This window comes from Piliocolobus tephrosceles, chromosome 5 (assembly GCF_002776525.5).
Source record: "Piliocolobus tephrosceles isolate RC106 chromosome 5, ASM277652v3, whole genome shotgun sequence".
Classification (NCBI taxonomy): Eukaryota; Metazoa; Chordata; class Mammalia; order Primates; family Cercopithecidae; genus Piliocolobus; species Piliocolobus tephrosceles.
In genome coordinates, this window is record NC_045438.1 from 62486418 (window position 1) to 62512044 (window position 25627).

A 25627-nucleotide genomic window follows, 5' to 3' on the forward strand; every position below is an offset into this window, starting at 1 on the left:
AAGGAAGGAAGGAAGGAAGGAAGGAAGGAAGGAAGGAAGGAAGGGAAAGAAAGAAAATATATATAAAAAATATGTGTAAAACAATGTGATGTGAAGCCTTGTTCAAAACATGATTATTTATGGGTAAGTGAATAATGCTGGTATAATCTGTTGTCAGTCTAGAGGAAAACATGTAGAATCTAACCTCGCACAATATTGTGAAAAACAAAATACACTGGATAATTAAAGAGATGATTTGGTTCAAACTTGCAATAAGGAGAATGTTCATTAATAAGGACCTTCTAAAAGAAATGGAAGCGAGCTGGATTTTATGGAAGCAGATAAACAAGGGAGCCATCCTTGAGTCATGAGAAAAGATGGAGACAGACTTTATCTGAGTCCTTGAGGAAGGATGGAGGTGGGTCTTATTTCTCAACCATCCCTACTTTCCAGGAACACAGGGCTCAGAATTCAACACTGTTGATGTACAAAAATAAAATCCAGTAGATATTGGATTTTAATATTAAAAATAAAAACAAGTGGTAGAATAAAATTTAGAAGAATATTAATATAATCTTGAGATAAAGAAAATCTAATTTAGGCTGGGTATGGTGGCTCATGCCTATAATCCCAACACTTGAGAGGCCAAGGTGGGCAGATCGCTTGAGCCCAAGAGTTCAAGACCAGACTGGACATCATGGCAAAAACCATGGTGAAACCCTGTCTCTACAAGAAAGAAGGAGAGAAAGAGAGGAGGAGAGAAAGAGAGAGAGAGAGAGAGAGAGAAGAAAATCTAATTTAAACAAGAAAGGAAGTCTACAAGTAATGAAAATATGTATTGATTATTAAAATATTTTATCTTGCTGACGATGCCATAAACACATTCAAAAGATAAATCATGGAAAGGTAAAATATTTGCAATCCACATGCCAGATAAGGGTTAAAAACTTCCCATGAATGTCAGAGGAAAGAAACAATCTGATAGAAAAATGCATAGAGGTTATGATAAGGCAGTTTACAGAGATGCATATCTGAATGCTGAACCTCGCCACAAGAATAAAAAGTAAAATAAACTGATTCCATCTTTTAACTCAGTTTGGCAGAAATTTAAAAGCTAAAATAGCCAATGGTGGCAAGAAGAAATGAACCTTCTCATACATTGCTGGTTAGGGCTTTGAATTGCCACCACCTTTGGAAAACCAACTGGCTATACCTACCTGTATTAATATTAAAACCTACTTTTGCCAGGCATGGTGGCTCACGCCTGTAATCCCAATACTTTGGGAGGCTGAGATGGGTGGATCACCTGAAGTCAGGAGTTCGAGACCAGCCTGGCTAACATGGTGAAACCTCCTCTCTACTAAAAACACAAAAATCAGCCAGGCCTGGTGGTGGGCGCCTATAATCCTAGCTACTTGGGAGGCTGAGGCAGGAGACTCGCTTGAGCCAGAAGGGCGGAGGTTGCAGCGAGCCAAGATCGAGCCACTGCAGTCCAGCCTCGGCAACAGTGAAACTCCATCTCAGAAAAAAACAAAACAAAACAAAAAAACCCTACTTTAAAAAATCTGGCCCATATATCCAATATATGAGGATATACCAAAGGATGCATGCTCTCTGTTACTGAACATTTATATGTGTGCATATATTTATATCAATGAGCTGAATGCTTATGTAAAGAAACCCACCAGGTTGGGCGGGCAGCATGGAGAGGTAGGGAGAAGTCGTGTTAACTATTTCTATGTACTTTTTTGCATTCCTTCACTGGTTACAGTTAGTACAAGTTATTTTGGTAATTATTAAAAAAGAAAGTAATTTTTAAAACTTCCATAAAAAGAAATGCTTGAAAATAACTAATAAAGTATTGTAACATACCTAAATGTCAAACAGCAGATGAATATTAAATAGTGCTATATCCACAGTACATAATCTTATAAAACCACTAAAATGTTACATTGACAGTGATCTTATAAAAAGTATAGGGGAAGGTTAGTTATAATGTTAAGTGAAAAAATAAGCTCCATTATGATTTTGAACTTACAAAACAATTTTTCATGGCATGAAAGATGGGAGGAAAACAGTAATAGTAGTTACCTTTGGGGGCGGGATGAGAGATCAGTTTCTACTTTTCTGGGTTTAAAAAAAATTCCATAAGAAAAAAATGTGTCTTAAAATAATAAAAATACGTTGCATCTTTTTTTTTCTGGCTTGAGATTCTTTTTTTTTTTTTTAATTATACTTTAAGTTCTAGGGTACTTAAAGTACACTAGAGGCAGCTCTTTAGTAGACACTGAAGAAGCCAAAACAAAGTCAGAAAATGTCCTCCACAATCAAGCTGCTAAAGTTGATGAAGATGGTAACAAAGTGACTTGCTAATCCCACGTTTGTGGATCTCATTTTCATTTATTTCATATTTAATTATGTTTATATTTATGCTTAAAATTACCCCCAAAATTGGAAACTTCAGGAGGAAAAAAGCTAAATTTTTCCTTGTGGATTTAACCTGAACAACTATAGAACAGAAGTCAATTTACTAGAATAAAGAAGAAAACATATAAATGAGGAGTCAGATACAATTAGAGCCCAAAGAAAAATGTTTGAATGTTTCCAATGTTATCATTATCATATCATAAATTCTTTTTTATTTTTTATTTCTTATTATACTTTTAAGTTCTAGGGTACATGTGCACAACATGCAGGTTTGTTACGTATGTATACATGTGCCATGTTGGTGTGCTGCACCCATCAACTCATCATTTACATTAGGTATTTCTCCTAATGCTAGCCCTCCCCCAGACCCCACCCCAAAACAGGCCCTGGTATGTGATGTTCCCCGCCCTATGTCCAAGTGTTCTCATTGTTCATTTCCCACCTAAGAGTGAGAACATGCAGTGTTTGTTTTCTGTCCTTGCCATAGTTTGCTCAGAATGTTGGTTTCCAGCTGCATCCATGTCCCTACAAAGGACACGAACTCATCCTTTTTTATGGCTGCGTGGTATTCCATGGTGTATATCTGCCACATTTTCTTAATCCAGTCTATCACTGATGGACATTTGGGTTGGTTCCAAGTCTTTGCTATTGTGAGTAGTGCCGCAATAAACATACGTGTGCATGTGTCTTTATAGTAGCCTGATTTATAACCCTTTGGGTATATACCCAGTAATGGGATCGCTGGGTCAAATGGTATTTCTAGTTCTAGATCCTTGAGGAATTGCCACACTGTTTTCCACAATGGTTGAACTAGTTTACACTCCCACCAACAGTGTAAAACTGTTCCTATTTCTCCACATCCTCTCCAGCGTCTGTTGTTTCCTGACTTTTTAATGATCTCCATTCTAACTGGTGTGAGATGGTATCTCATTGTGGTTTTGATTTGCATTTCTCTGATAACCAGTGATGATGAGCATTTTTTCATGTGTCTGTTGGCTGCATAAATATCTTCTTTTGAGAAATGTCTGTTCATATCCTTTGTCCACTTTTTGATGGGGTTGTTTTTTTCTTGTAAATCTGTTCAAGTTCTTTGTAGATTCTGGATATTAGCCCTTTGTCAGATGTGAAGACTGCAAAATTTTTCTCCCATTCTGTAGGTTGCCTGTTCACTCTGATGGTAGTTTCTTCTGCTGTGCAGAAGCTCGTTAGTTTAATTAGATCCCATTTGTTTATTTTGGCTTTTGTTGCCATTGCTTTTGGTGTTTTAGTCATGAAGTCCTTGCCCATGCCTATGTCCTGAATGGTATTGCCTAGGTTTGCTTCTAAGGTTTTTATGGTTTTAGGTCTAACATGTAAGTCTTTAATCCATTTTGAATTAATTTTTGTATAAGGTGTAAGGAAGGGATCCAGTTTCAGCTTTCTACATATGGCTAGTCAGTTTTCCCAGCACCATTTATTAAATAGGGAATCCTTTCCCCATTTCTTGTTTTTGTCAGGTTTGTCAAAGATCAGATGGTTGTAGATGTGTGGTGTTATTTCTGACACCTCTGTTCTGATCCATTAGTCTGTATCTCTGTTTGGGTACCAGTACCATGCAGTTTTGGTTACTATAGCCTTGTAGTTTAGTTTGAAGTCAGGTAGTGTGATGTCTCCAGCTTTGTTCTTTTTGCTTAGGATTGCCTCGGCAATGTGGACTCTTTTTTGTTTCCATATGAACTTTAAAGTAGCTTTTTCCAATTCTGTGAAGAAAGTCATTGGTAGCTTGATGAGGATGGCATTGAATTCATAAACTACCTTGGGCAGTATGGCCATTTTCATGATATTGATTCTTTCTATCCATGAGCATCGAATGTTCTTCCATTTGTTTGTGTCCTCTTTTATTTCGTTGAGCAGTGGTTTTTAGTTCTCCTTGAAGAGGACCTTCACATCCCTTGTAAATTGGATTCCTAAGTATTTTATTCTCTTTGAAGCAATTGTGAATGGGAGTTCACTCATGATTTGGCTCTCTGTCTGTTATTGGTGTATAGGAATGCTTGTGGTTTTTGCACCTTGATTTTGAATCCTGAGGCTTTGCTGAAGTTGCTTATCAGCTTAAGGAGATTTTGCACTGAGACGACGGGATTTTCTAAATATACAATCATGTCATCTGCAAACAGGGACAATTTTACTTCCTCTTTTCCTAATTGAATATCCTTTATTTCTTTCTCCTGCCTGATTGCCCTGGCCAGAACTTCCAACACTATGTTGAATAGGAGTGGTGAGAGAGGGTATTCCTGTCTTGTGCCAGTTTTCAAAAGGAATGCTTCCAGTTTTTGCCCATTCAGTATATTGGCTGTGGGTTTGTCATAAATGGCTCTTATTATTTTGAGATACATTCCATCAATACCTCGTTTATTGAGAGTTTTTAGCATGAAGGACTGTTGAATTTTGTTGAAGGCCTTTTCTGCATCTATTGAGATAATCATGTGACTTTTGTCTTTGGTTCTGTTTATGTGATGGATTACATTTATTGATTTGTATATGTTGAACCAGCCTTGCATCCCAGGGATGAAGCCAACTTGATCGTGGTGGATAGCATTTTTCATATGCTGCTGGATTCGGTTTGCCAGTATTTTATTGAAGATTTTTGCATCGATGTTCATCAGGGATATTGGTCTAAAATTCTCTTTTTTTGTTGTGTCTCTGCCAGGCTTTGGTATCAGGATGATGCTGGCCTCATAAAATAAGTTAGGGAGGATTCCCTCTTTTTCTATTCATTGGAATAGTTTCAGAAGGAATGGTACCAGCTCCTCTTTGTACCTCTGGTAGAATCTGGCTGTGAATCTGTCTGGTCCTGAACTTTTTTTGGTTGGTAGGCTATTAATTATTGCCTCAATTTCAGGAGTCTGTTATTGGTCTATTCAGAAATTCAACTTCTTCCTGGTTTAATCTTGGGAGGGTGTATGTGTCCAGGAATGTATCCATTTCTTCTAAATTTTCTAGCTTATTTGCATAGAGGTGTTTATAGTATTCTCTGATGGTAGTTTGTATTTCTGTGGGATCGGTGGTGATATCCCCTTTATCATTTTTAATTGCATCTATTTGATTCTTCTCTCTTTTATTCTTTATTAGTCTGGCTAGCAGTCTATCTGTTTTGTTGATCTTTTCAAAAAAACCAGCTCCTGGATTCACTGATTTTTTTGAAGAGTTTTTTGTATCTCTATCTCTTTCAGTTCTGCTCTGATCTTAGTTATTTCTTGCCTTCTGCTAGCTTTTGAATTTGTTTACTATTACTTCTCTAGTTCTTTTTATTGTGATGTTAGGGTGTCAATTTTAGATATTTCCTGCTTTCTCTTGTGGGCATTTAGTGCTATAAATTTCCCTCTACACACTGCTTTAAATGTGTCCCAGAGATTCTGATATGTTGTGTCTTTGTTCTCATTGGTTTCAAAGAACATCTTTATTTCTGCCTTCATTTCGTTATTTACCCAGTAGTCATTCAGAAGCAGGTTGTTCAGTTTCCATGTAGTTGTGTGGTTTTGAGTGAGTTTCTTAATCCTGAGTTCTAATTTGATTGCACTGTGGTCTGAGAGACAGTTTGCTGTGATTTCTGTTCTTTTACATTTGCTGAGGAGTGCTTTACTTCCAACTATGTGGTCAATTTTGGAATAAGTGTGATGTAGTGCTGAGAAGAATGTATATTCTGTTGATTTGGGGTGAAGAGTTCTGTAGATGTCTATTAGGTCCACTTGGTGCAGAGCTGAGTTCATGTTCTGGATATCCTTGTTAACTTTCTGTCTCGTTGCTCTGTCTAATATTGACAGTGGGGTGTTAAAGTCTCCCATTATTATTGTGTGGGAATCTAAGTCTCTTTGTGGGTCTCTAAGGACTTGCTTTATGAATCTGGGTGCTCCTGTATTGTATGCATATATATTTAGGATAGTTAGCTCTTCTTGTTGAATTGATCCCTTTACCATTATGTAATGGCCTTCTTTGTCTCTTTTGATCTTTGTTGGTTTAAAGTCTGTTTTATTAGAGACTAGGATTGCAACCCCTGCTATTTTGTTGTTGTGTTTTCCATTTGCTTGGTAGATCTTCCTCTATCCCTTTATTTTGAGCCTCTGTGTGTCTCTGCACGTGAGATGGGTCTCCTGAATACAGGACAGTGATGGGTCTTGACTCTTTATCCAATTTGCTAGTCTGTGTTCTTTTAATTGGGGCATTTAGCCCATTTACATTTAAAGTTAATATTGTTATGTGTGAACTTGATCCTGTCATTATAATGTTAGCTGGTTATTTTGCTCGTTAGTTGATGCAGTTTCTTCCTAGCATCAATGGTCTTTACAATTTGGCATGTTTCTGCAGTGGCTGGTACCGGTTGTTCCTTTCCATGTTTAGTGTTTCCTTCAGGAGCTCTTGGAAGGCAGGACTGGTGGTGACAAAATCTCTCAGCATTTGCTTGTCTGTAAAGGATTTTATTTCTCCTTCACTTATGAAGCTTAGTTTGGCTGGATATGAAATTCTGGGATGAAAATTATTTTCTTTAAGAATGTTGAATATTGGCTCCCACTCTCTTCTGGCTTGTAGAGTTTCTGCTGAGAGATCTGCTGTTAGTCCGATTGGCTTCCCTTTGTGGGTTACCCGACCTTTCTCTCTGGTTGCCCTTAACATTTTTTCCTTCATTTCAACCTTGGTGAATCTGACAATTATGTATCTTGGGGTTGCTCTTCTCGAGGAGTATCTTTATGGCATTCTCTGTATTTCCTGAGTTTGAATGTTGGCCTGCCTTGCTAGGTTGGGGAAGTTCTCCTGGATAATACCCTGAAGAGTGTTTTCTAAGTTGGTTCCATTCACCCCGTCACTTTCAGGTATACCAGTCAAACTTAGATTTGGTCTTTTCACATAGTCCCATATTTCTTGGAGGCTTTGGTGATTTCTTTTTATTCTTTTTTTTCCTGAACTTCTCTTCTTGCTTCATTTCATTCATTTGATCTTCAATCACTGATACCCTTTCTTCCACTTGATTAAATCAGCTACTGAAGCTTGTGCATGCATCACGTAGTTCTCGTGCCATGGTTTTCAGCTCCATCGGGTCATTTAAGGTCTTCTCTATGCTGTTTATTCTAGTTAGCCATTCGTCTAATCTTTTTTCAAGGTTTTTAGCCTCCTTGCAATGGATTCAAACATCCTCCTTTAGCTTGGAGAAGTTTGTTATTAATGACCTTCTGAAGCCTACTTCTGTCAACTTGTCAAAGTCATTCTCCGTCCAGCTTTGTTCCGTTGCTGGTGAGGAGCTGCAATCCTCTGGAGAAGAGGTGCTCTGGTTTTTAGAATTTTCAGCTTTTCTGCTCTGGTTTCTCCCTATCTTTGTGATTTTATCTGCCTTTCATCTTTGATGATGGTGACCTACAGATGGGGTTTTGGTGTGGACATCCTTTCTGTTGATGTTGATGCTACTCCTTTCTGTTTGTTAGTTTTCCTTCTAACATTCAGGATCCTCAGCTGCAGGTCTGTTGGAGTTTGCTGGAGGTCCACTCCATACCCTGTTTGCCTGAGTATCACCAGTGGAGGCTGCAGAACAGCAAATATTGCAGAACACCAAATGTTGCTGCCTGATCCTTCCTCTGGAAGCTTTGTCTCAGAGGGGCACCTGGCTGTATGAGGTGTCAGTCGGCCCCTACTGGAAGTTGTCTCCAAGTTAGGCTACTCGGGGGTCAGGGACCCACTTGAGGAGGCAGTCTGTCCATTCTCAGAACTCAAACTCTGTGCTGGGAGAACCACTGCTCTCTTCAAAGCTGTCAGACAGGGACGTTTAAGTCTGCAGAAGTTTCTGCTGCCTTTTGTTCAGCTATGCCCTGCCCTCAGAGGTGGAGTTTACAGAGGCAGGCAGGCCTCCTTGAGCTGCAGTGGGCTCCACCCAGTTCAAGCTTCCTGACCGCTTTGTTTACCTAGTCAAGCCTCAGCAATGGCGGATACCCCTCCCCCAGCCTGGCTGCTGCCTGGTAGTTTGATCTTGGACTGCTGCACTAGTAGTGAGCAAGGCTCCATGGGCATGGGACCCACTGAGCCAGGCGTGAGATATAATCTCCTGATGTGCTGTTTGCTAAGACTGTTAGAAAAACATAGTATTAGGGCAGGAGTGTCCCAATTTTCCAGGTACCCTTGGAAACGGCTTCCTTTGGCTAGGAAAGGTAAATTCCCTGACCCCTTGCACTTCCAGGGTGAGGTGATTCCCTGCCCTGTTTCGGCTCACCCTCTGTGGGCTGCACCCGCTGTCCAACCAGTCCCAATGAGAGGAACCAAGTACCTCAGTTGGAAATGCAGAAATCACCCATCTTCTGCATCGATCATGCTGGGAGCTGTAGACTGGAGCTGTTCCTATTTGGCCATCTTGGAACAATCAAAATATGTTGTGTCTTCTAAATGATGCTCGTATCTATGTGAAGAAAGTCTGTGACTTAAATTTTAATCAGATGCTTCCATGGTTTGGAAACCAAATAGCAAAGCTATGAACGTATGCAGATAGATGCCCCAAAACATTTTGTATTGGAAAAAACATTAAGGCATCAATGTAGAGAAAAAAGATTTTTTTAACAGGAAAATAAAATTCATGGAGAGAAGATTAGTTTGAGCTTTTGCAAAAGATCTCTTGAGCATTGAAAATAACATACATTATAACATTTATAAGGCAAACAATTTACTTTAAATATTTCTGCATAGTGTATTAAGATTCTGATCTTGTATTCCATTTTTCCAGTGATCCTGTATTATAAAGTTTATTTTCTATTAACTGCAGGAAGTAATGGCTGAACACAATCCCCAGTATCTCATTGAGCTAAATGGAAATAGACCACCAGAGGAGCTCTTTATGGTGAGTGCGTGTTCAGCAGGAATGCTTCACAGTGTGGAAAATTTAAAAGCTATTGACAGTATTGTACTTCTTTTAATAAACAGGAGTATGTTTATATTTAAACACCATTTATCTTTGAACAATTTGTCTTGACACTTAAAATTTTGATGTTCTGTTTATTCATCTGTCCATTTAAAAATCAAAACTACATTTGAATTTAAAATCTCTGTCAAAAGGTGCCTCACAGAAAAGTAAAAGCAATGGTAACCAAAAGCACACGAGAAGATGCTGAACATTGTTAGTCATTAGGGAAAGGCAGGTCAAAACCATAATGGGGAACCCCTTTTACCTTCTAGGATGACTAAAGTAAAAACAAACAAACAAACACAAAACAGAAAATAAAAAGTGTTAGTGAGGATGCAGAGAAATTGGAACCCAAAAGTGTTTTACAAAAATAATTCAATAATACAAAAATGTAGTCATTATTTCTTAAATGTCAAATAAGTGTCTGGCATTATAATGGGCTCTAGGGATAAAGATAGGAAGGAGGCAGAAGGGTTCACATGTCTCTCTGCTCATGCAGTATCCAATATGTTGGGGAAAATAAATCTCTAGAGAGCAGTTTGTTACAGTCAGGGATACACATGCATGGTATTATAGGAGTTCATGGCCTAAAGACAAAACCTAGTCTAGTAAGGAGGACCACCAGTCTGAAACTATGTTTAAATAGAAACGTAAAGGACTAGTAAGAACTAGACCTTGAAGACAAGGGTAGGTGAGGGAAGTGGGACAGTGTTCTATGCTGAGGAAAGAGTCTGTGTCAAGGCCCCAGAGGCCAGAAAAAGCATAGTGAGTTGCAAGAACTGAATGTAGGACTGGAACATAGGAGGATTGGGTAGGAGGGGTGGAATAGAGCCATGACTAGAAATTAGAAGGGATTGCACCAAGAAAGACCTTGTAAAGTGTAGTTAGGAGTTTAGACCTCAACATGAGGGAATAGGCAGCCAGGAAAAGGTTTTAAGCCATAAAACACAAATGATCCTATTTCTGTTTGAGAAAGATCACACCATTCCATGTGAGTATAAAACAAAAGGAGAATCAAATTGGTGGTAGGAAAACTAGTTTTGGCTTTTGCCATCAAGCAGGTATGAGATAGTGGCCTAACCTAGGGTAGTGACCACAGGAATGGACAGAAAAGGACAGATCTGAGAGACATTTAAGAAATCTACTTGACAGGACTTGATGAGCAACTTAATATGGGAATTAAGGGAGAGAGAAAAGTCAAAGATAACGCCCAGCTTTCTGGCTTGATCTGATTGGTGGCAACACGGTAACAGTGCATGCTAGTGGTGGAGCCAGCTCAGGGAGAAGCTCCTCACTTGAGACATGCTCTTGCCAAAATCACCTGTGATCTCATGACCAAAGCCACTGCTCATTTTTCAGTCTTCATCTAATTCAGTCTTTAATAGAAGCAGCATTTGACACAACAGATCACTTCTTTTTTTCTGCACCCTTCTTTCCTTGGCTTCCTGGGCCCCACACCACAATATTTTCATTACCCCTTACTGCACACTCCAATTCTCTAACCTGCAGTGTTGTAGGACCCCAGAATTCACGAGACATGAGCTCTTCTCTGTTTACCCTCACTTGTTAAGAGACTTCATTCAGTCAGTAGCTTTAGATATCATCTCACCACTGACATCTCTTAAATTCATGATACTATATCAGATCTTTCCCCTGAATTCCACACTTGTATACTTAATGGCTGCTCAACTGCTATTTTTCCAATTGGATGTCTACTAGTCCTTTTGGATTTAAGTGTGCAAGATAGAACTTCACCACCACCACCCTACCCCCAATGTGCTTCTCCCACCATTCTCCTTTTTCAGTAAATGCAAAAACCACCCAGCCAGTTGCTTTCCTTGACTTTTTTTTTCTCACATCCCACATCCCATTCACCAGCATATACAGCAGGCTTCTCCTTCAAAATATGGCCAGAATTCTACCACTTTTTACTACCTGGGACATACTTTCCTCAAGGTAGAGGGCAGAAGCTCCAAGGCATCTGACTGGAACTTGCCAAGCTTGTGAAGGCCCCCATGGGAGCTGGTACCCTGCACTTCCACCCATGTTCCATTGGCGGAGCAGGCCACATGGAGAAGCTTGACATTAGTGGAATAAGGAAGTGTACTCCACCCAGAATGAATTAGGGAATTAACCAGTGAAGGTTGCATTGTAACACAATCTATCATAGGCTACCACACACCATCAGGATTTTAGCTGTCTCACTATCTCCCATCTCATGATCTATGTGCTGGCCTCTTTTATTTTTCCAGATTCTTCCACGTAGTGTCTGCATTAATTTCCTGGGGTTGCCATACCAAAGTGTCACAAACTGGTGGCTTAAAACAACAGAAATGTATTCTCTCACAGTTCTGGAGGCTAAAAGTCCAAAGTCAAAGTGTTGGCAGTGCCATGCTCCTTCCAAAGGCTCTTGGGGAGACTCTATTTTTGTTTCTTCCAGCTTCTGGTAGCTGCCGGCATTTCTTGACTTATGGCAGCATAACTCCAATATCTGCCTCCATCTTCATATGGCAATCATCCCTTTGCCTGAAGAGGTCCCAGAGACCAAGACCTCTAAGAACATGAATATCTGGGGACCAGAGGGCAGACTGTTATCAGTTGAAATGTGTCCCTCAAAAACATATGTGGAAACCCTGAAGTCCAATACCTGTGAATGTGACCTAATTTGGAAATAAGGTCTTTGCCTATAGATTAGGAGAAGAGACTCAGACACACAGGGAGAAGATGGCTCCGTGACAACAGAGGCAGAGATTGGAGTGATGCATATACAAGCCAAGACATACCAAGGATTGTCAGCAAACAGCCAGAAGCCAGATGAAGCAAGCAAGGATTCAACCCAGAGTCAGGGGGAGCATGGGCTTGACTCATAAGCCCATCACTGTTTCAGAATATTTGAGATATTCAGATGCCAATGTAGTTAAATATCTGTTCTTTAAATCTAGATTGTTATGAGTCGACTTAAATATCTGAACCTAAAAAGAGCAGCTGTTATAACCAAACTTCAGGGTGCAGAGGAAGAAATTAATGACACAATGGAAAATGTAAGTTATATGGAACTGTTTGAAAGTCTAGTTTTCAATGTATATTGTGGGCAGGGTGCAATGGCTCACACCTGTAATCCCATGGGAGGATCGCTGGAGCCCAGGAGTCTGAGACCAGCCTGGACAACCTAGTGAGCACCCATCCAAAAAAAAAAAAAAAAGAAAGAAAAAGAAAAGAAATAAAAGAAAAGATTAGCCAGGTGTGGTGGTATGCACCTGTAGTGTCAGCTACCCAGGAGCTGAGATGGGAGGATTGCTTGAGCCCAGGAGGTTAAGGCTACAGTGAGCCATGATCATGCCATTGCACTCCAGCCTGAGCACCAGAGCCAGATACTATCTCAAAAAATATATACATAAAATATATATTCATTTTTTTATTTATTCCTATATATTTATTCATCTATGTAAATATATATTCATCTATGTAAATATATATTCATATATATTCATATATACATAAATATATATATTTATTCATATATACATAAATATATATATTTATTCATATATATATGTATGTTGTGACCTTAATTTGTATTCTTTTATAAAAATGGATTTGATTTCTGGGAATAAGCTGTGATATTAGCACGATATCCTTTTAGACATTAGACACAACACAAATTTTGAAACAAAGAAAATCATAACGATTAAACGTAGGAACAATGAAAAAGAAAGAAATCCAAGTTCAGTTTAAAAATTTGCAGCACCAAAGAATGTGAAGACATAAAAGTTCTTAACTCTATTTCTTTAATCATTCAACCAAATTTTTTTAAGTAACTAATGTGTTCCTGACACTGATGTGCTACATATGTGATGGGTATCAAATTATAACTGCCAATTGCCAAAAGTGCCACAGGGAGTTTTAATTGGAGGATTTGATCTATTCTGAGAAGTTCAGTTTCACCTATATGAGTAGAAATTATTTTTAAAAATGGATACCAGGGCTGGGCACAATGGCTCATGCCTGTAATGCCAGCACTTTGGGAGGCTGAAATGGAAGGATCGCTTGAGCCCCAGGAGTTTGAGACCAGCCTGGGACATAGCAAGACTCTGGTCCTACAAAAAATAAAAAAAAACTTGGGGCGGGGTTCCAAGATGGCCAAATAGAAACACCTCCAGTCTGCAGCTCCCAGCGGGATGGATGCAGAAGATGGGTGATTTCTGCATTTCCAACTGAGGTACCTGGTTCATCTCACTGGGACTGGTTAGACAGGAGGTGCAGCCCACAGAGGGTGAGCCAAAGCAGGGCATGGCGTCGCTTCACCCGGGAAGCACAAGGGGTCAGGGAATTTCCCTTTCCTAGCCAAGGGAAGCTGTGACAGACTGTACGTGGGAAAAACGGGACACTCCCCCTGGAAATACTGCGCTTTTCCAACAGTCTTAGCAAACGGCAGACCAGGAGTTACTATTCCGCGCCTGTCTCAGCAGGTCCCATGCCTATGGATCCTTGCTCACTGCTAGCACAGCAGTCTGAGATTGAATTATGAGGCAACACAGTTTTGGTTCATATGGAACCAAAAAAGAGCCCGCATTGCCAAGGCAATCCTAAGCAAAAAGAACAAAGCTGGAGACATCACGCTACCTGACTTCAAACAATACTACAAGGACACAGTAACCAAAACAGCATGGTACTGGTACCCAAACAGAGATATAGACCAATGGATCAGAACAGAGGCCTCAGAAATAACACCAAACATCTACAACCATCTGATCTTTGGCAAACCTGACAAAAACAAGAAATGGGGAAAGGATTCCCTATTTAATAAATGGTGCTGGGCCGCATGTTCTCACTCATAGGTGGGAACTGAACAATGAGATCACTTGGACTCGGGAAGGGGAACATCACACACCAGGGCCTATCATGGCGGGGGAGGGGGGAGGGATTGCATTGGGAGTTATACCTGATGTAAATGACGAGTTGATGGGTGCTGACGAATTAATGGGTGCAGCACACCAACATGGCACAAGTATACATATGTAACAAACCTGCACATTATGCACATGTACTCTAGAACTTAAAGTATAATAATAATAAAAAAATAAAATAAATATTAATAATAAATGGTGCTGGGAAGACTGGCTAGCCATATGTAGAAAGCTGAAACTGGATACAAATACAAAAATTAATTCAAGATGGATTAAAGACTTACATGTTAGACCTAAAACCATAAAAACCCTAGAAGCAAACCTAGGCAATACCATTCAGGACATAGGCATGGGCAAGGACTTCATGACTAAAACACCAAAAGCAGTGGCAACACAAACCAAAATAGAGAAATGGGATCTAATTAAAGAGCTTCTGCACAGCAGAAGAAGCTACCATTAGAGTGTGCAGGCAACCTACAGAATGGGAGAAAAGTATCGCAATCTTCACATCTGACAAAGGACTAATATCCAGAATCTACAAAGAACTTAAACAAATTTACAAGAAAAAAACAACCCCATCAAAAAGTGGACAAAGGATATGAATAGACACTTCTCAAAAGAAGACATTTTTGCAGCCAACAGACACGTGAAAAAATGCTCATCATCACTGGTCATCAGAGAAATGCAAATCAAAACCACAATGAGATACCACACCAGTTAGAATGGCAATCATTAAAAAGTCAGGAAACAACAGGTGTTGGAGAGGATATGGAGAAATAGGAACAGTTTTACACTGTTGGTGGGAGGGTAAACTAGTTCAATCATTATGGAAAACAGTGTGGCGATTCCTCAAGGATCTAGAACTGGAAGTACCATTGGACCCAGCAATCCCATTACTGGGTATATACCCAAAGGATTATAAATCAGGCTGCTGTAAAGACACATGCACACGTATGTTTATTATGGCACTATTCACAACAGCAAAGACTTGGAACCAACTCAAATGTCCATCAATGATAGACTGGATTAAGAAAATGTGGCACATATGCACCATGGAATACTATGCAGCCATAAAAAAGGATTTCATGTCCTTTGTAGGGACATGGATGCAGCTGAAAACCATCATTCTGAGCAAACTATGGCAAGGACAGAAAATAAACACTTCATGTTCTCACTCATAGGTGGGAACTGAACAATGAGAACACTTAGACACAGGCCACGGAACATCACACACCGGGGCCTGTCATGGGGTGTGGGGCTGGAGGAGGGATAGCGTCAGAAGAAATACCTAATGTAAATGATGAGTTGATGGGTGCATCAAACCACCATGGCACATGTATACGTGTGTAATAAACCTGCATGTTGTGCACATGTACCCTAAAACTTGAAGTATAATAAAAAATAAAAAATAATTAACCAGGCATGATAGCACATGCCCATAATCCCAACTATTTGAGAGGCTGAGATGGGGGGATCAGCTGAGCCTAGAGGTTAAGGCTGCAGTGAGCCATGATTGTGCCACTGCACTCTAGTCTACGTGATAGGGCAAGACCCTGTCTCAAAAATAAAAATAAGATAAAAACCAAAACATATGTCATGATCATAAATAGATATAATTCAAATTTTAAAATCTTTGAAGAAAGAGGTCATTTTGTTATCCCGTATCATAACAAGATCTCAGTGTGTCCACATAACTGGAATACGAGCTGGGACCTCTGCAATATGAACTGGTGCTGAAGAGGAAGAAAAGTGAGCTTGGTCAGAACAGAGGCTGGGAAAAATAAACTGGGTACTGAGGCCTCCTGTTCTAGGTCGTCACTGAAGGAAAGAGAAAAAGTATCTATAAAACCTGCAGGAAATTTCTGGCCAGAAAGTTTGTCCTTAGAAAGCGTTGCATGCATGAGGCATAGGTGTAAGGTTGTAGTTCATAAGCTGTGTGACTAACTAGGTGGACCTGCCTCCTTTTTCATAAAAGGGAAAAAGATATGGCTGTGTATGCTGGAGTCATTATTCATATCCCTTAAGTAGCATTTCTACCTGGCAGTCAAGCCCACCTCAAAAGAATCACCTGGGAAGCTTACTACAAATACAAATCCCTGAGGCCCGAATCCCAGACTGATTGAACCGGACTCTCTGGAGATGGAACCTGAAAATGTATTTTTACAAAATCTAGAACAAATTCCTGTACCCACTTACGTCTGAGAACCCCTACTTTAACTCTTGGGACACCAAAAGAGCCTGGTTAATTAAAGTTGATTGATCTACAAGTTCCTGTGTTTTTAAAGGACTTTAGATGAATAATCTTCAGCTAAAGGCAGATGATTTTTAGAGAATCAATATAATGGGAATATTTAAAGCAGTGATTCCCAGCCCTGACTGCAAAATGGGGTCATCTAGGAAGCTTTTTAAACGTAACAACGCCGAAGCCAGTTAAAACAGAATTTCTAAGGCAGGGCTCTGTCATTAAGTGAAACAAAACAAAATAGGATATGACATCAAAGGCACAGACTACAAAAGAAAAAATACCAAAAAACTTTTCTGCATCAACACTATGAGTAGAGGCCAGGCGCAGTGGCTCATGCCTGTAATCCCAGTACTTTGGGAAGCTGAGGCAGGCAGATCACTTGAGGCCAGGGGTTTGAGACCAGCCTAGCCAACATGGTGAAACCCCATCTCTACAAAAAAAAGGAAAACACATCAATCAGTAGAGTAAAAAGACAACCCACAGAAAGGAGAAGAATATTTGAAAATCATATATCTGATAGGGATTAATATGCAGAATATGTAAGAACAACTACAACTCCACAACAATAAAAAAAATCTGGTTCAAAAATAGGCAAAGGATTTGAATAGACATTTCTCTAGAGAAGATATATAAATGGCCAATAAGTACATGAAAAGATGCTCAATATCACTAGCCATTAAGGAAACGCAAATCAAAACTACAATAAGATGCCATCTCATATCCACTGGGGTGCTATTATTCAAAAAATGAGAAATAAAAAATGTTGATGAGAAATGAGAACCCTCTTACATTGTTGGTGGGGATGTAAAATGGTGCGGCTGCTGTTTAAAATAGTTTGGTGGTTGCTCAAAAAGTTAAACATAGAATTCTCATCTATCCAGCAATTACCCTTCTAGGCATTTCCCCCAAAGGATTGAAACCAGGAACTCAAACAGATACTTGTACACCAATATTTCTAGCACCTTTATTCACAATAGCCAGAAGGTGGAAATAACCCAATGTCCATCAGTGGATGAACTGATAAACAAAATGTAGAGTGTGTGTGTTTGTGTGTGTGTGTGTGTGTGTGTGTGTGTGTGTGTGTGTGTGTGTGTGATGGAATATTATTCAACCTTAAAGAGGAGTAAAATTCTTATATATGATAAAATATCCGTGAAAACGTACTAAGTGAAACAAGCAGATACACAAGGGCAGACAAATGATTCCACTTATACGAGATACACAGAATAGACAAATTCGTAGAGACAGAATGTAGGGTAGAGGTTACCAGGGGCTGCGGGGGGAAGGAGAGTTATTTCATGAGTACAGAGTTCTGTTTGGGATGGTGGAAAAGTTCTGGAAATGAATACAGGTGGTGGTTGCACAACACAGTGAATATACTTAATACCACTGAATTGTATGCTTAAAGGTGGTTACAAAAACAAATTTTATGTGATGTGTATTTTACCACAATTATAAAAACCAAAAACAAACCCAAAAATCTCCCCTAGGAGATTCTAGTATGCAGCCAGGGAAGAGAACCACTGGTTTAAAGGGGTAGGAAACACACAGAGACCTTACTGTAGACTCCAGCATCCTGGCGAAGAGTGAGAGAACTGTAGCATCTGCTGAGTTGCTGGAGAGGAAGGGCCGTGCAGGTAGATGGGGACATGGGCCTGGGTTTGTGCAGTAGGAGGAAGGACAGGGTCAGACTGGCACCTGGCACAGTAGAAGTTTTGGTTTTTGAGTCACACAGACCTGGATTTGAATTCAGCAGTACAGCCTATCAGACCTGTGACTCTGCTTAACCTTGCTGCCCTTTATTCAATGGTATATATTAAAAAAGGGACAACAATCCCTATGGCGTTGTGTTATTGTAAAGATTACATGAGATTATGCTTTTAAAGTGCCTATAACCAATGGTGATATTTTAAAAATTTAACAGCTGTATTGTAGGGGCAGGGCTGGCTTCATGAACTTCATACAGGCCCATGTGCTTAGTTTAATTCTCTGCTGCTGCAGTCTTGAAATTCTTACTAATTGTAGAACAAGGGTCCTATAATTTTCATTTTGTCCTAGCTCTGGCAAATTAGTTTGTGCTGTGCAAGAGCATTCACCCAATCACAGCAGAGCTGGCAGAAGTGCTGAAGACATTTGCCAGGCATTAACCCTTAGTTGCTGGATCATGGAAAGGTCCAGAGGTTCTTCAGCAAGAGGATGGGTAGGAGTAGAGCTTGAGGGTAGTGGTTATAGTGGCCAGCTTTCTTCTGCCCCTGCTCCACTACCTTGGCTGTATCTGGGGTCCCTCACATGCTCCTCTGGTTAAGTCGCTCCCGAAAGTATGCTTCTGGTCTTCTCACTGGGAGAGAGGTGGTGGGGGGCACCAAGTAGAGTGGGAATGGCTCTGGCACTAGCACCTTCTTTCAAAGACTTCCAATCAGTTATACTGTTTTCTGCTCTCCATTTATTCCCCTTCAGAGGTACATGGTATCACAAGGTCCCACGTCTTTCCAGGGTTTTGCAAAGTGAATCCACTGGCTCCTTGTTGTTCCTACCCCTCCCATACCTATCTTTGCTCCACAGATATTTGGCTTTCTTTCACCTTTCTCTGATATAAGTCAGTTACCACTCATCCATCTGCTTTCTAACTTAAAAAATTGTGTAGCTATAGCCAGCTCTGATCAGCTTCTCTAGTCTCTTCTCCCATTCTCTGTGTCTTCATGAGTTTTATTTCCTTTTTTTATTCTCCTACTGTCATTTTAGTGAGGTTTTAGGAAAGCAGCAAACATAAATTCATGTTTTCAGTCTGCTTTGTTTAACCAGAAGCCAGTCCTGACCATTTTGTAGCCTGTAATATCAAATTTATTCAAAAGCTTATCTTCTCCTCTCCCCTCAGCACCTGCTGAACATGTGGCCTCACGGGCATGAAATTGAGAGAGGAACATGGTCTGCTATTCAAATACTTAACCTTTTAGAGAATACTTATGGTCTATTCAAATACTTTTTTCATGTATGGGTGGGAAATATGGATGATAAGGAAAGAGTGACTGCCTCCTGACCTAACTGGCCATGGTTTCAGTCCCTAGCTCATTGTCCAGGAACTCTGTGGAGAAGGCCTGTAGCTTAATATGCTCCATGGATGAGGTTATTGGTCTTACGCAACTCTCCTAAGCACTGACAGTTTCCTTAACATTTATTATCACTTCCAGCTCTCACTTGGGAACATTCATGTAGCATCCCTGCAGTGCACATGCCTCTTTGTTCTCTGATGCTGCAGTGGTCCAGGGAAAATCATAGCTCACAATCTTATCTGCATTGCATAGTCAGCTCTGAAGCCAGCATATACATGTGTGACCCACATCTGAGGTTGGGGGGAGCAGATTTCCCCTGGCCATTGCCCACTCTCTTCATTTTCTTTTGCTATAGCAGAATACCACAGACTAGGTAATTTATAAAGAAAATAAATTTATTTGGTTCACAGAAATAAGTTTATTTGGAGCCTGGGAAGTCCAAGTGCATGGCACCAGCATCTGGTGAGGGCCTTTGTGCTGGGTTTCCCATTGTGGAAGGTGGAAGAACAAAAGAGTGCAAGAGCCAGGGCAAGAGGGGGCTGAACTTGCCTTTATAATAAGTCTACTCTCAAAATAACTTACCCACTCCTGAGATAAGGACATTAATCTATTCTTGAGGGCAGAGCACTCACGATCTAATCACCTCTTAACAGCCCTACCTCTTAATACCATCACAATGGCAATTAAATTTCAACCTGAGTCTGGGGGGGACATTCAAACCATAATACTCACCATGCCATCTCTCACCAGTTTTCTCATCCCCTGCTAAGGAACCACAAGGACAGATAAACCTTTCAAGCAACCTTTCTATCATATGGTAAAATAAGCATAAATATAAAATAAAATAAGCATGTTCCCAACTGAGAGTTAGCAGTTTTCTACAGAATTTTGCAGTCTGTAGAAAAGTATTTCTTAACTTATCTGGAGGTCACCAACAGAAAGGATTGCTGATGAAGGAGACTTTACATTTTAAGAATTAAAGTACCACTTATAGCTAAGTAAATGCAAAAACAATCTGTACATAACATCTTAGGTATACGTAAAAGCCAAGGTAAATTAGCTAAGAATCTGGTACATTTTCAAAAAATTTTAATAAGAATTTTTCAGAATCTGTTTTCTAAGGAAGATGATAGAAAATGTACTATCTACCTTATGCTTATTTTACCATATGACAGAAATTGCTCAGTAGAATTTAAAGATATTTTAACTTAAATGTAAACTAGTCTTATTAAATCAAGGACAAGTGCAGAATGTTGCAATTAAGAAAAAAGCCAAAATTTCCTTTTCAAATTATTTATTAAATAGTAAAGCACTATAAAATAATAAATGAAATATTTAATACTCCTAATTTCAGCAAAATTTATGCCCATATTTTTAATGTAGTATTTGCAATTCACAGGATGAGTTATTTCGTACTCTTGCATCTTATAAACTTATTGCAGCAAGATACAGATGGCAGAGAAGTAAATGGGGACGTATATGTCCTGTGAATTTAAAAGATGGTAACATTTATTCAGGATTACCAGATTATTCTGTGAGGTAAGTAAGATTTTCAGAACCTAATTTTAAAACTTCCTCATACATCTTTTCAGTTGCTTACTAATATGGCATATTTTAAGTTTTCTAGGTAAAATCTACTGTCTTTCATCAGAAGAAGCATTAAAACCATTTGTATTGAATCCACGTCCCTATCTGCTTCCACCTATGCCAGCACCACCATGTAAAGTATTCATATTTGGACCTCAATATTCAGGGAAAACAACACTTTGCAATATGCTTGCAGAAAATTACAAAGGAAAGGTAACTATCTATCTATCTGTCATGTATCTATCTATACTTGATTATAATTTGTTGGATTTTATTTGTACTCGGTTTTTAAAATTTCATGTTTCAATTGAATAGTTATTCCACTGGGCTTGGAATAGGGAAGGCATTCTTTTTGTTGTTTATTGCTGCTTCCAGACCAGAGTCCCTCCCTGCTTCCCAAAAGCTCCCCGATGTAAATATCATGTCATTCAGACTCTGCCACCTATTAGCTTTCTTGGTTCTACTCATCTTCGGTCCCCTGGGTTTCACTACTCCTGGCTCACTCTCATTCTCCCCATATACTCACTCCTGTCCTAATTCATGGTGATTTCACTATTACAAAAATGATCCTCCCAACACCTTGACACCTTCTCCCTCAGTAATCTTGTTCTCCACTCTCAGTAAATGAAATTATTTTTAGCTTGGACAAGAGTGATAGCAGTAAAAGTGGTAAGAAACAAGCATATTTGGGATATAATTTGAAGGCAGAGCCAAAAGATTTGATGAAGGATTGGAATGTGGAGGAATTCTAGAAGGGGCAGTGTGACTTGAGGATTGCCTATGCAAGAAGGAATGGCACAAGATCATGGCTAAAGACAGAGCAATTCAGGCCATGGGAAGGTGTTAGAAGTTGTTCAGAGTGCTGCTGCATTCTTTTAAGCACAAGAGTATTCTATTTGCTTTTAACTTTTTCATTATGAAACATAACAAACATACAGAAAAGTGAAGCCCACTGAGTTATCGCAAAATAAACCCCCATGTAACCACCACCCAGGTCAAATTTGGAATGTTGCCAGCACCCAGAAGCCCTCTCATGTTTCTTCTCAATACCAGTCTCCTCACTCTCCACACTAAGGTAACCACTGCCAGAATTTTATGGCATTCACTTCCACACTTCTTTTACGGTTTTGCCATGGAAGCATACGTCCAAATACCATAGGCTAGTTTTGCATGTTTTTTTGAACTTTATAGACTTAAAACAATTTATCTTCTTTGTGCCTGGCTTCTTTCACTTAACATTATAATTATGATATTTGTCCACACTATTGAATATAGCTGCAGTTTATTCATTTTTATTGTTTTATTGTATTCTGTTGATTGACTTATACCATAATGTATTTATCCACATTTGAGCACTAATAAAACTTGGACTGATTCCAGATTGGAGTAAATAACACTACTATAAACATTCTTGTATGTGTCTCTTGGTGCACACATGGACATATGTTCAACTTGTGTAGATAATGCCAAATTGTTTTCCAAAGTAGTTCCATTAGTTCACAATACTATCAGCAGTGTATAAGAGTTCCATTATTCCACATTCCTGTCAACTCTTACTATGGTCAGTCTTTCTAATTCTAGCCATTTTAGTGAGTGTATAATAGTATCTCACTGTGGTTTTAATTTGCATTTCCCTAATGGCTAATGAGGTTGAATCTCTTTCATATGTTTACTGGCCATTTAGATATTCTCTTTTTGAAGTGTTTTCTCAACTGTCTTACTCATTTTTAGTTGTGTTTTTGTATATTATTAGTAAGAGTTCCTAATATTATCTATATACAAGTTCTCTATTGATTATATGCATTATGACTATTCTTTGTCTCTCTGTGTCTTGCCATTTCACTTTTCTAATGGCATCTTTTAATAAACAGAAGTTCTTTATTTCAATGAGAAATGATTTATCAACCTTGTCTGTTATCATTAGTGCTTTTTATGTCACACTTAAGAAAATGTTTCCACCCAAGCATCATGAGGATATTGTCCTATATTAACTTCTAAAAGCTTTATTGTTTTGACTTTCACATTTAGATATATAATCCACCTAGACTTGACTTTCTTATAATGTGAAGGACAATGTAAGTTTTACTTTTTCCCATATAGATATTCAGTTGTTTCAGGATCATTGAAGAAAAGATCATCCGTTATCAACTGTTTGCCCCCTTTGTCTTATATCATGTCTTTATACATATGTGTGTCTCTTTTGGTGCTCAGTGATCTATTTCTTTTTTCCTTTTCTTTTCTTTTTGAGACAAGGTCTTGCTCTATTGCCCAGGCTGAAATGCAATGATACCATCGTAGTTCACTGCATCCTCTAACTCCTGGGCTCCAACAATCTTCCCACCACAGCCTCCTGAGTAGCTGAGATGATAGATGCACACCACCATGCCTGGCTAATTTTTGTATTTTTTTGTAGAGATGTGGCCTTGCTATGTTGTCCTGGCTGATCTCGGGAGCTCCTTGCCTCAAATGGTCCTCCCACCTCAGCCTCCCAAAGTACTGGGATTACAAGTATGAACCACCATACTGAGCCTCACTGATCTATTTCATCATTTTATTAGTATTTTGCCAGTACTACATTGACTTAATTATTTTAACTTTACAATAAGTCTTGATGTCAAATAAAGCAAAGTCTTCTATCTTATTGTTCTCTTTCAGGAGTGCATTGGCTATTCTTAGACCTTTGCAATTTTATGTAGAAAAATCTTTTGGGATTTTAACTGGGATAGCATAACATTTATAGATCAGTTGGAGGAATGGACATCTTTACAATATTGACTCTTCTAGTCCATAAACATGATACATTTTACTAGTTATTTAGCCCTCTTTAATTTATGTTAGTAATAATTTAGAGTTTCCTGTGTAGAAATTTGCACAGAGCTCTGGGTATTTGATGGGTTTTGATGCTATCCTAGGTAATATCATTTTTAACTAATTAAAACTTTTCTCTATTTTCTTGCATGTTATATATTATTTTCTTTAAAGAGTCACCCAAGAAATAATGCCTGACATATTACTTCCAATATAAATTGGTACTTTTATACTTCTTAGGTAGTACAAGGGTCTTATAATTCAAACATATCCTTAAAATGTATTCCTATATAATGTTTTCCTGTAAAACATCACCTGGTTTTTAATGTGCAAACATCATAGACCATACATATCTTCCAATACAAAATTTTTCAAATACTGTTTATATTTACATTTCCAAAAGAAAATTCTACATTTTAAATTTATAATAGTCAGGAAAGATGGTGCGATACATTTCAAATACAAGTGGTAGAATGTCAAAATCAAGCGTTGAGTGTTTAGAAAACTCCCTCATGTGTCAGTAACGGAGTCTCAAATGTTGCTGGCCCTAAGAAAGACCATTTTACTGCATGGAAAACAAATGTGTATCACCAATCATATTAATTGTTTGGTGATCACATAATGATGTTTTAACCATTTTGCATCCAAACAACATGATTGCCTGTTACTTGTAATAGGCCTCTGCTTATGTTTTAGTTACATTATAGAATTTGAGTCAAGGTATAATGCATTATAAATTTTCCATGTAAAATAACGAAAAATCAGCTGGCATGGTGGCTCATGCCTGTAAACCCAGCACTTTGGGAGGCTGAGGCAGGAGGATCCCTTGAGTCTAGGAGTTTGAGGCTAGCCTGGGCAAAATGTTGAGACTTCTTCTCTAAAAAAGTAAAATAAAATACAATAAAATAAAATCATGAAAAATTATTATTTCTGACCCTCAGAAACTGAAATAATATTTTTTAAGTCCTTAAGTTTTTAGGTACTTTGTTATGCAGCAATTAGACAATACCCCAAAATAATTTTTTTAAGATTGATAATTATATTTCATCAGAGCATAAAACATTTCTCTCTGATACAAGGCCTCTGTTTTTTTAAATGAAACCCAGTAGCCTGGGAGATCTTCGAAACAAGTATAACTAAAAACATGTTTCTGGCACTGTATACTTAGACCGCCTATAGATCAAAAGGATGAAGATAGGCAAACCTAGGAAAATAGGCAACAGATAGCTAGAGAAAACCACAGAAGATGAGTTGTCAGTGGAAGAAACTTATGAAAGATGCCTAACCTCATCAGCAGATAAGTAACATAAAATAATAGTAAGATGAAAATTTTCACCCATGTCAAAAGAATGACAACTTTTGTTCTAATGAGAACATGTATGAATGGGAAGTTTTAAAAACTACTGATGGAACTATACATGGCTACCATCTTTTTAAGAATCTTTAAATTACAGCCATGACAGGGGAACTAGCCCTCCTAATGTGTGATCCCTGAGGGAAGAGAAATTCATGAGGTGAGCTACTTGGTTACCCCAATTATCTGTGTGGATGGGGACAGTTTCCTGACAGGACAAGCAGAGCATGGTGCTTCTATGGAGCTGAGGAGGCTGAGCTCAGTTCTGAAGCAACCTGCACTGTGAAGCAGAGGAGCAGGGAGAAGGGAGCTGTTTGTGAGTAGGCTGGGAGCGAGGCCCAAGTGTGCGTGGCCAAG

General features: G+C 38.9%; 1 protein-coding gene across 1 annotated transcript in view; it reads left to right on the top strand.

Moving 5' to 3' along the window:
• AK9 (adenylate kinase 9) overlaps positions 1–25627 on the top strand; it is a 197616-nt gene that overhangs the window by 43384 nt on the left and 128605 nt on the right. The window contains exons 9-12 of the mRNA XM_023206014.2: positions 9182–9256; positions 12262–12360; positions 20921–21060; positions 21141–21321. Of these exons, the coding sequence (XP_023061782.2) occupies positions 9182–9256; positions 12262–12360; positions 20921–21060; positions 21141–21321 (495 nt within the window). The remainder of the gene's footprint in view (positions 1–9181; positions 9257–12261; positions 12361–20920; positions 21061–21140; positions 21322–25627) is intronic.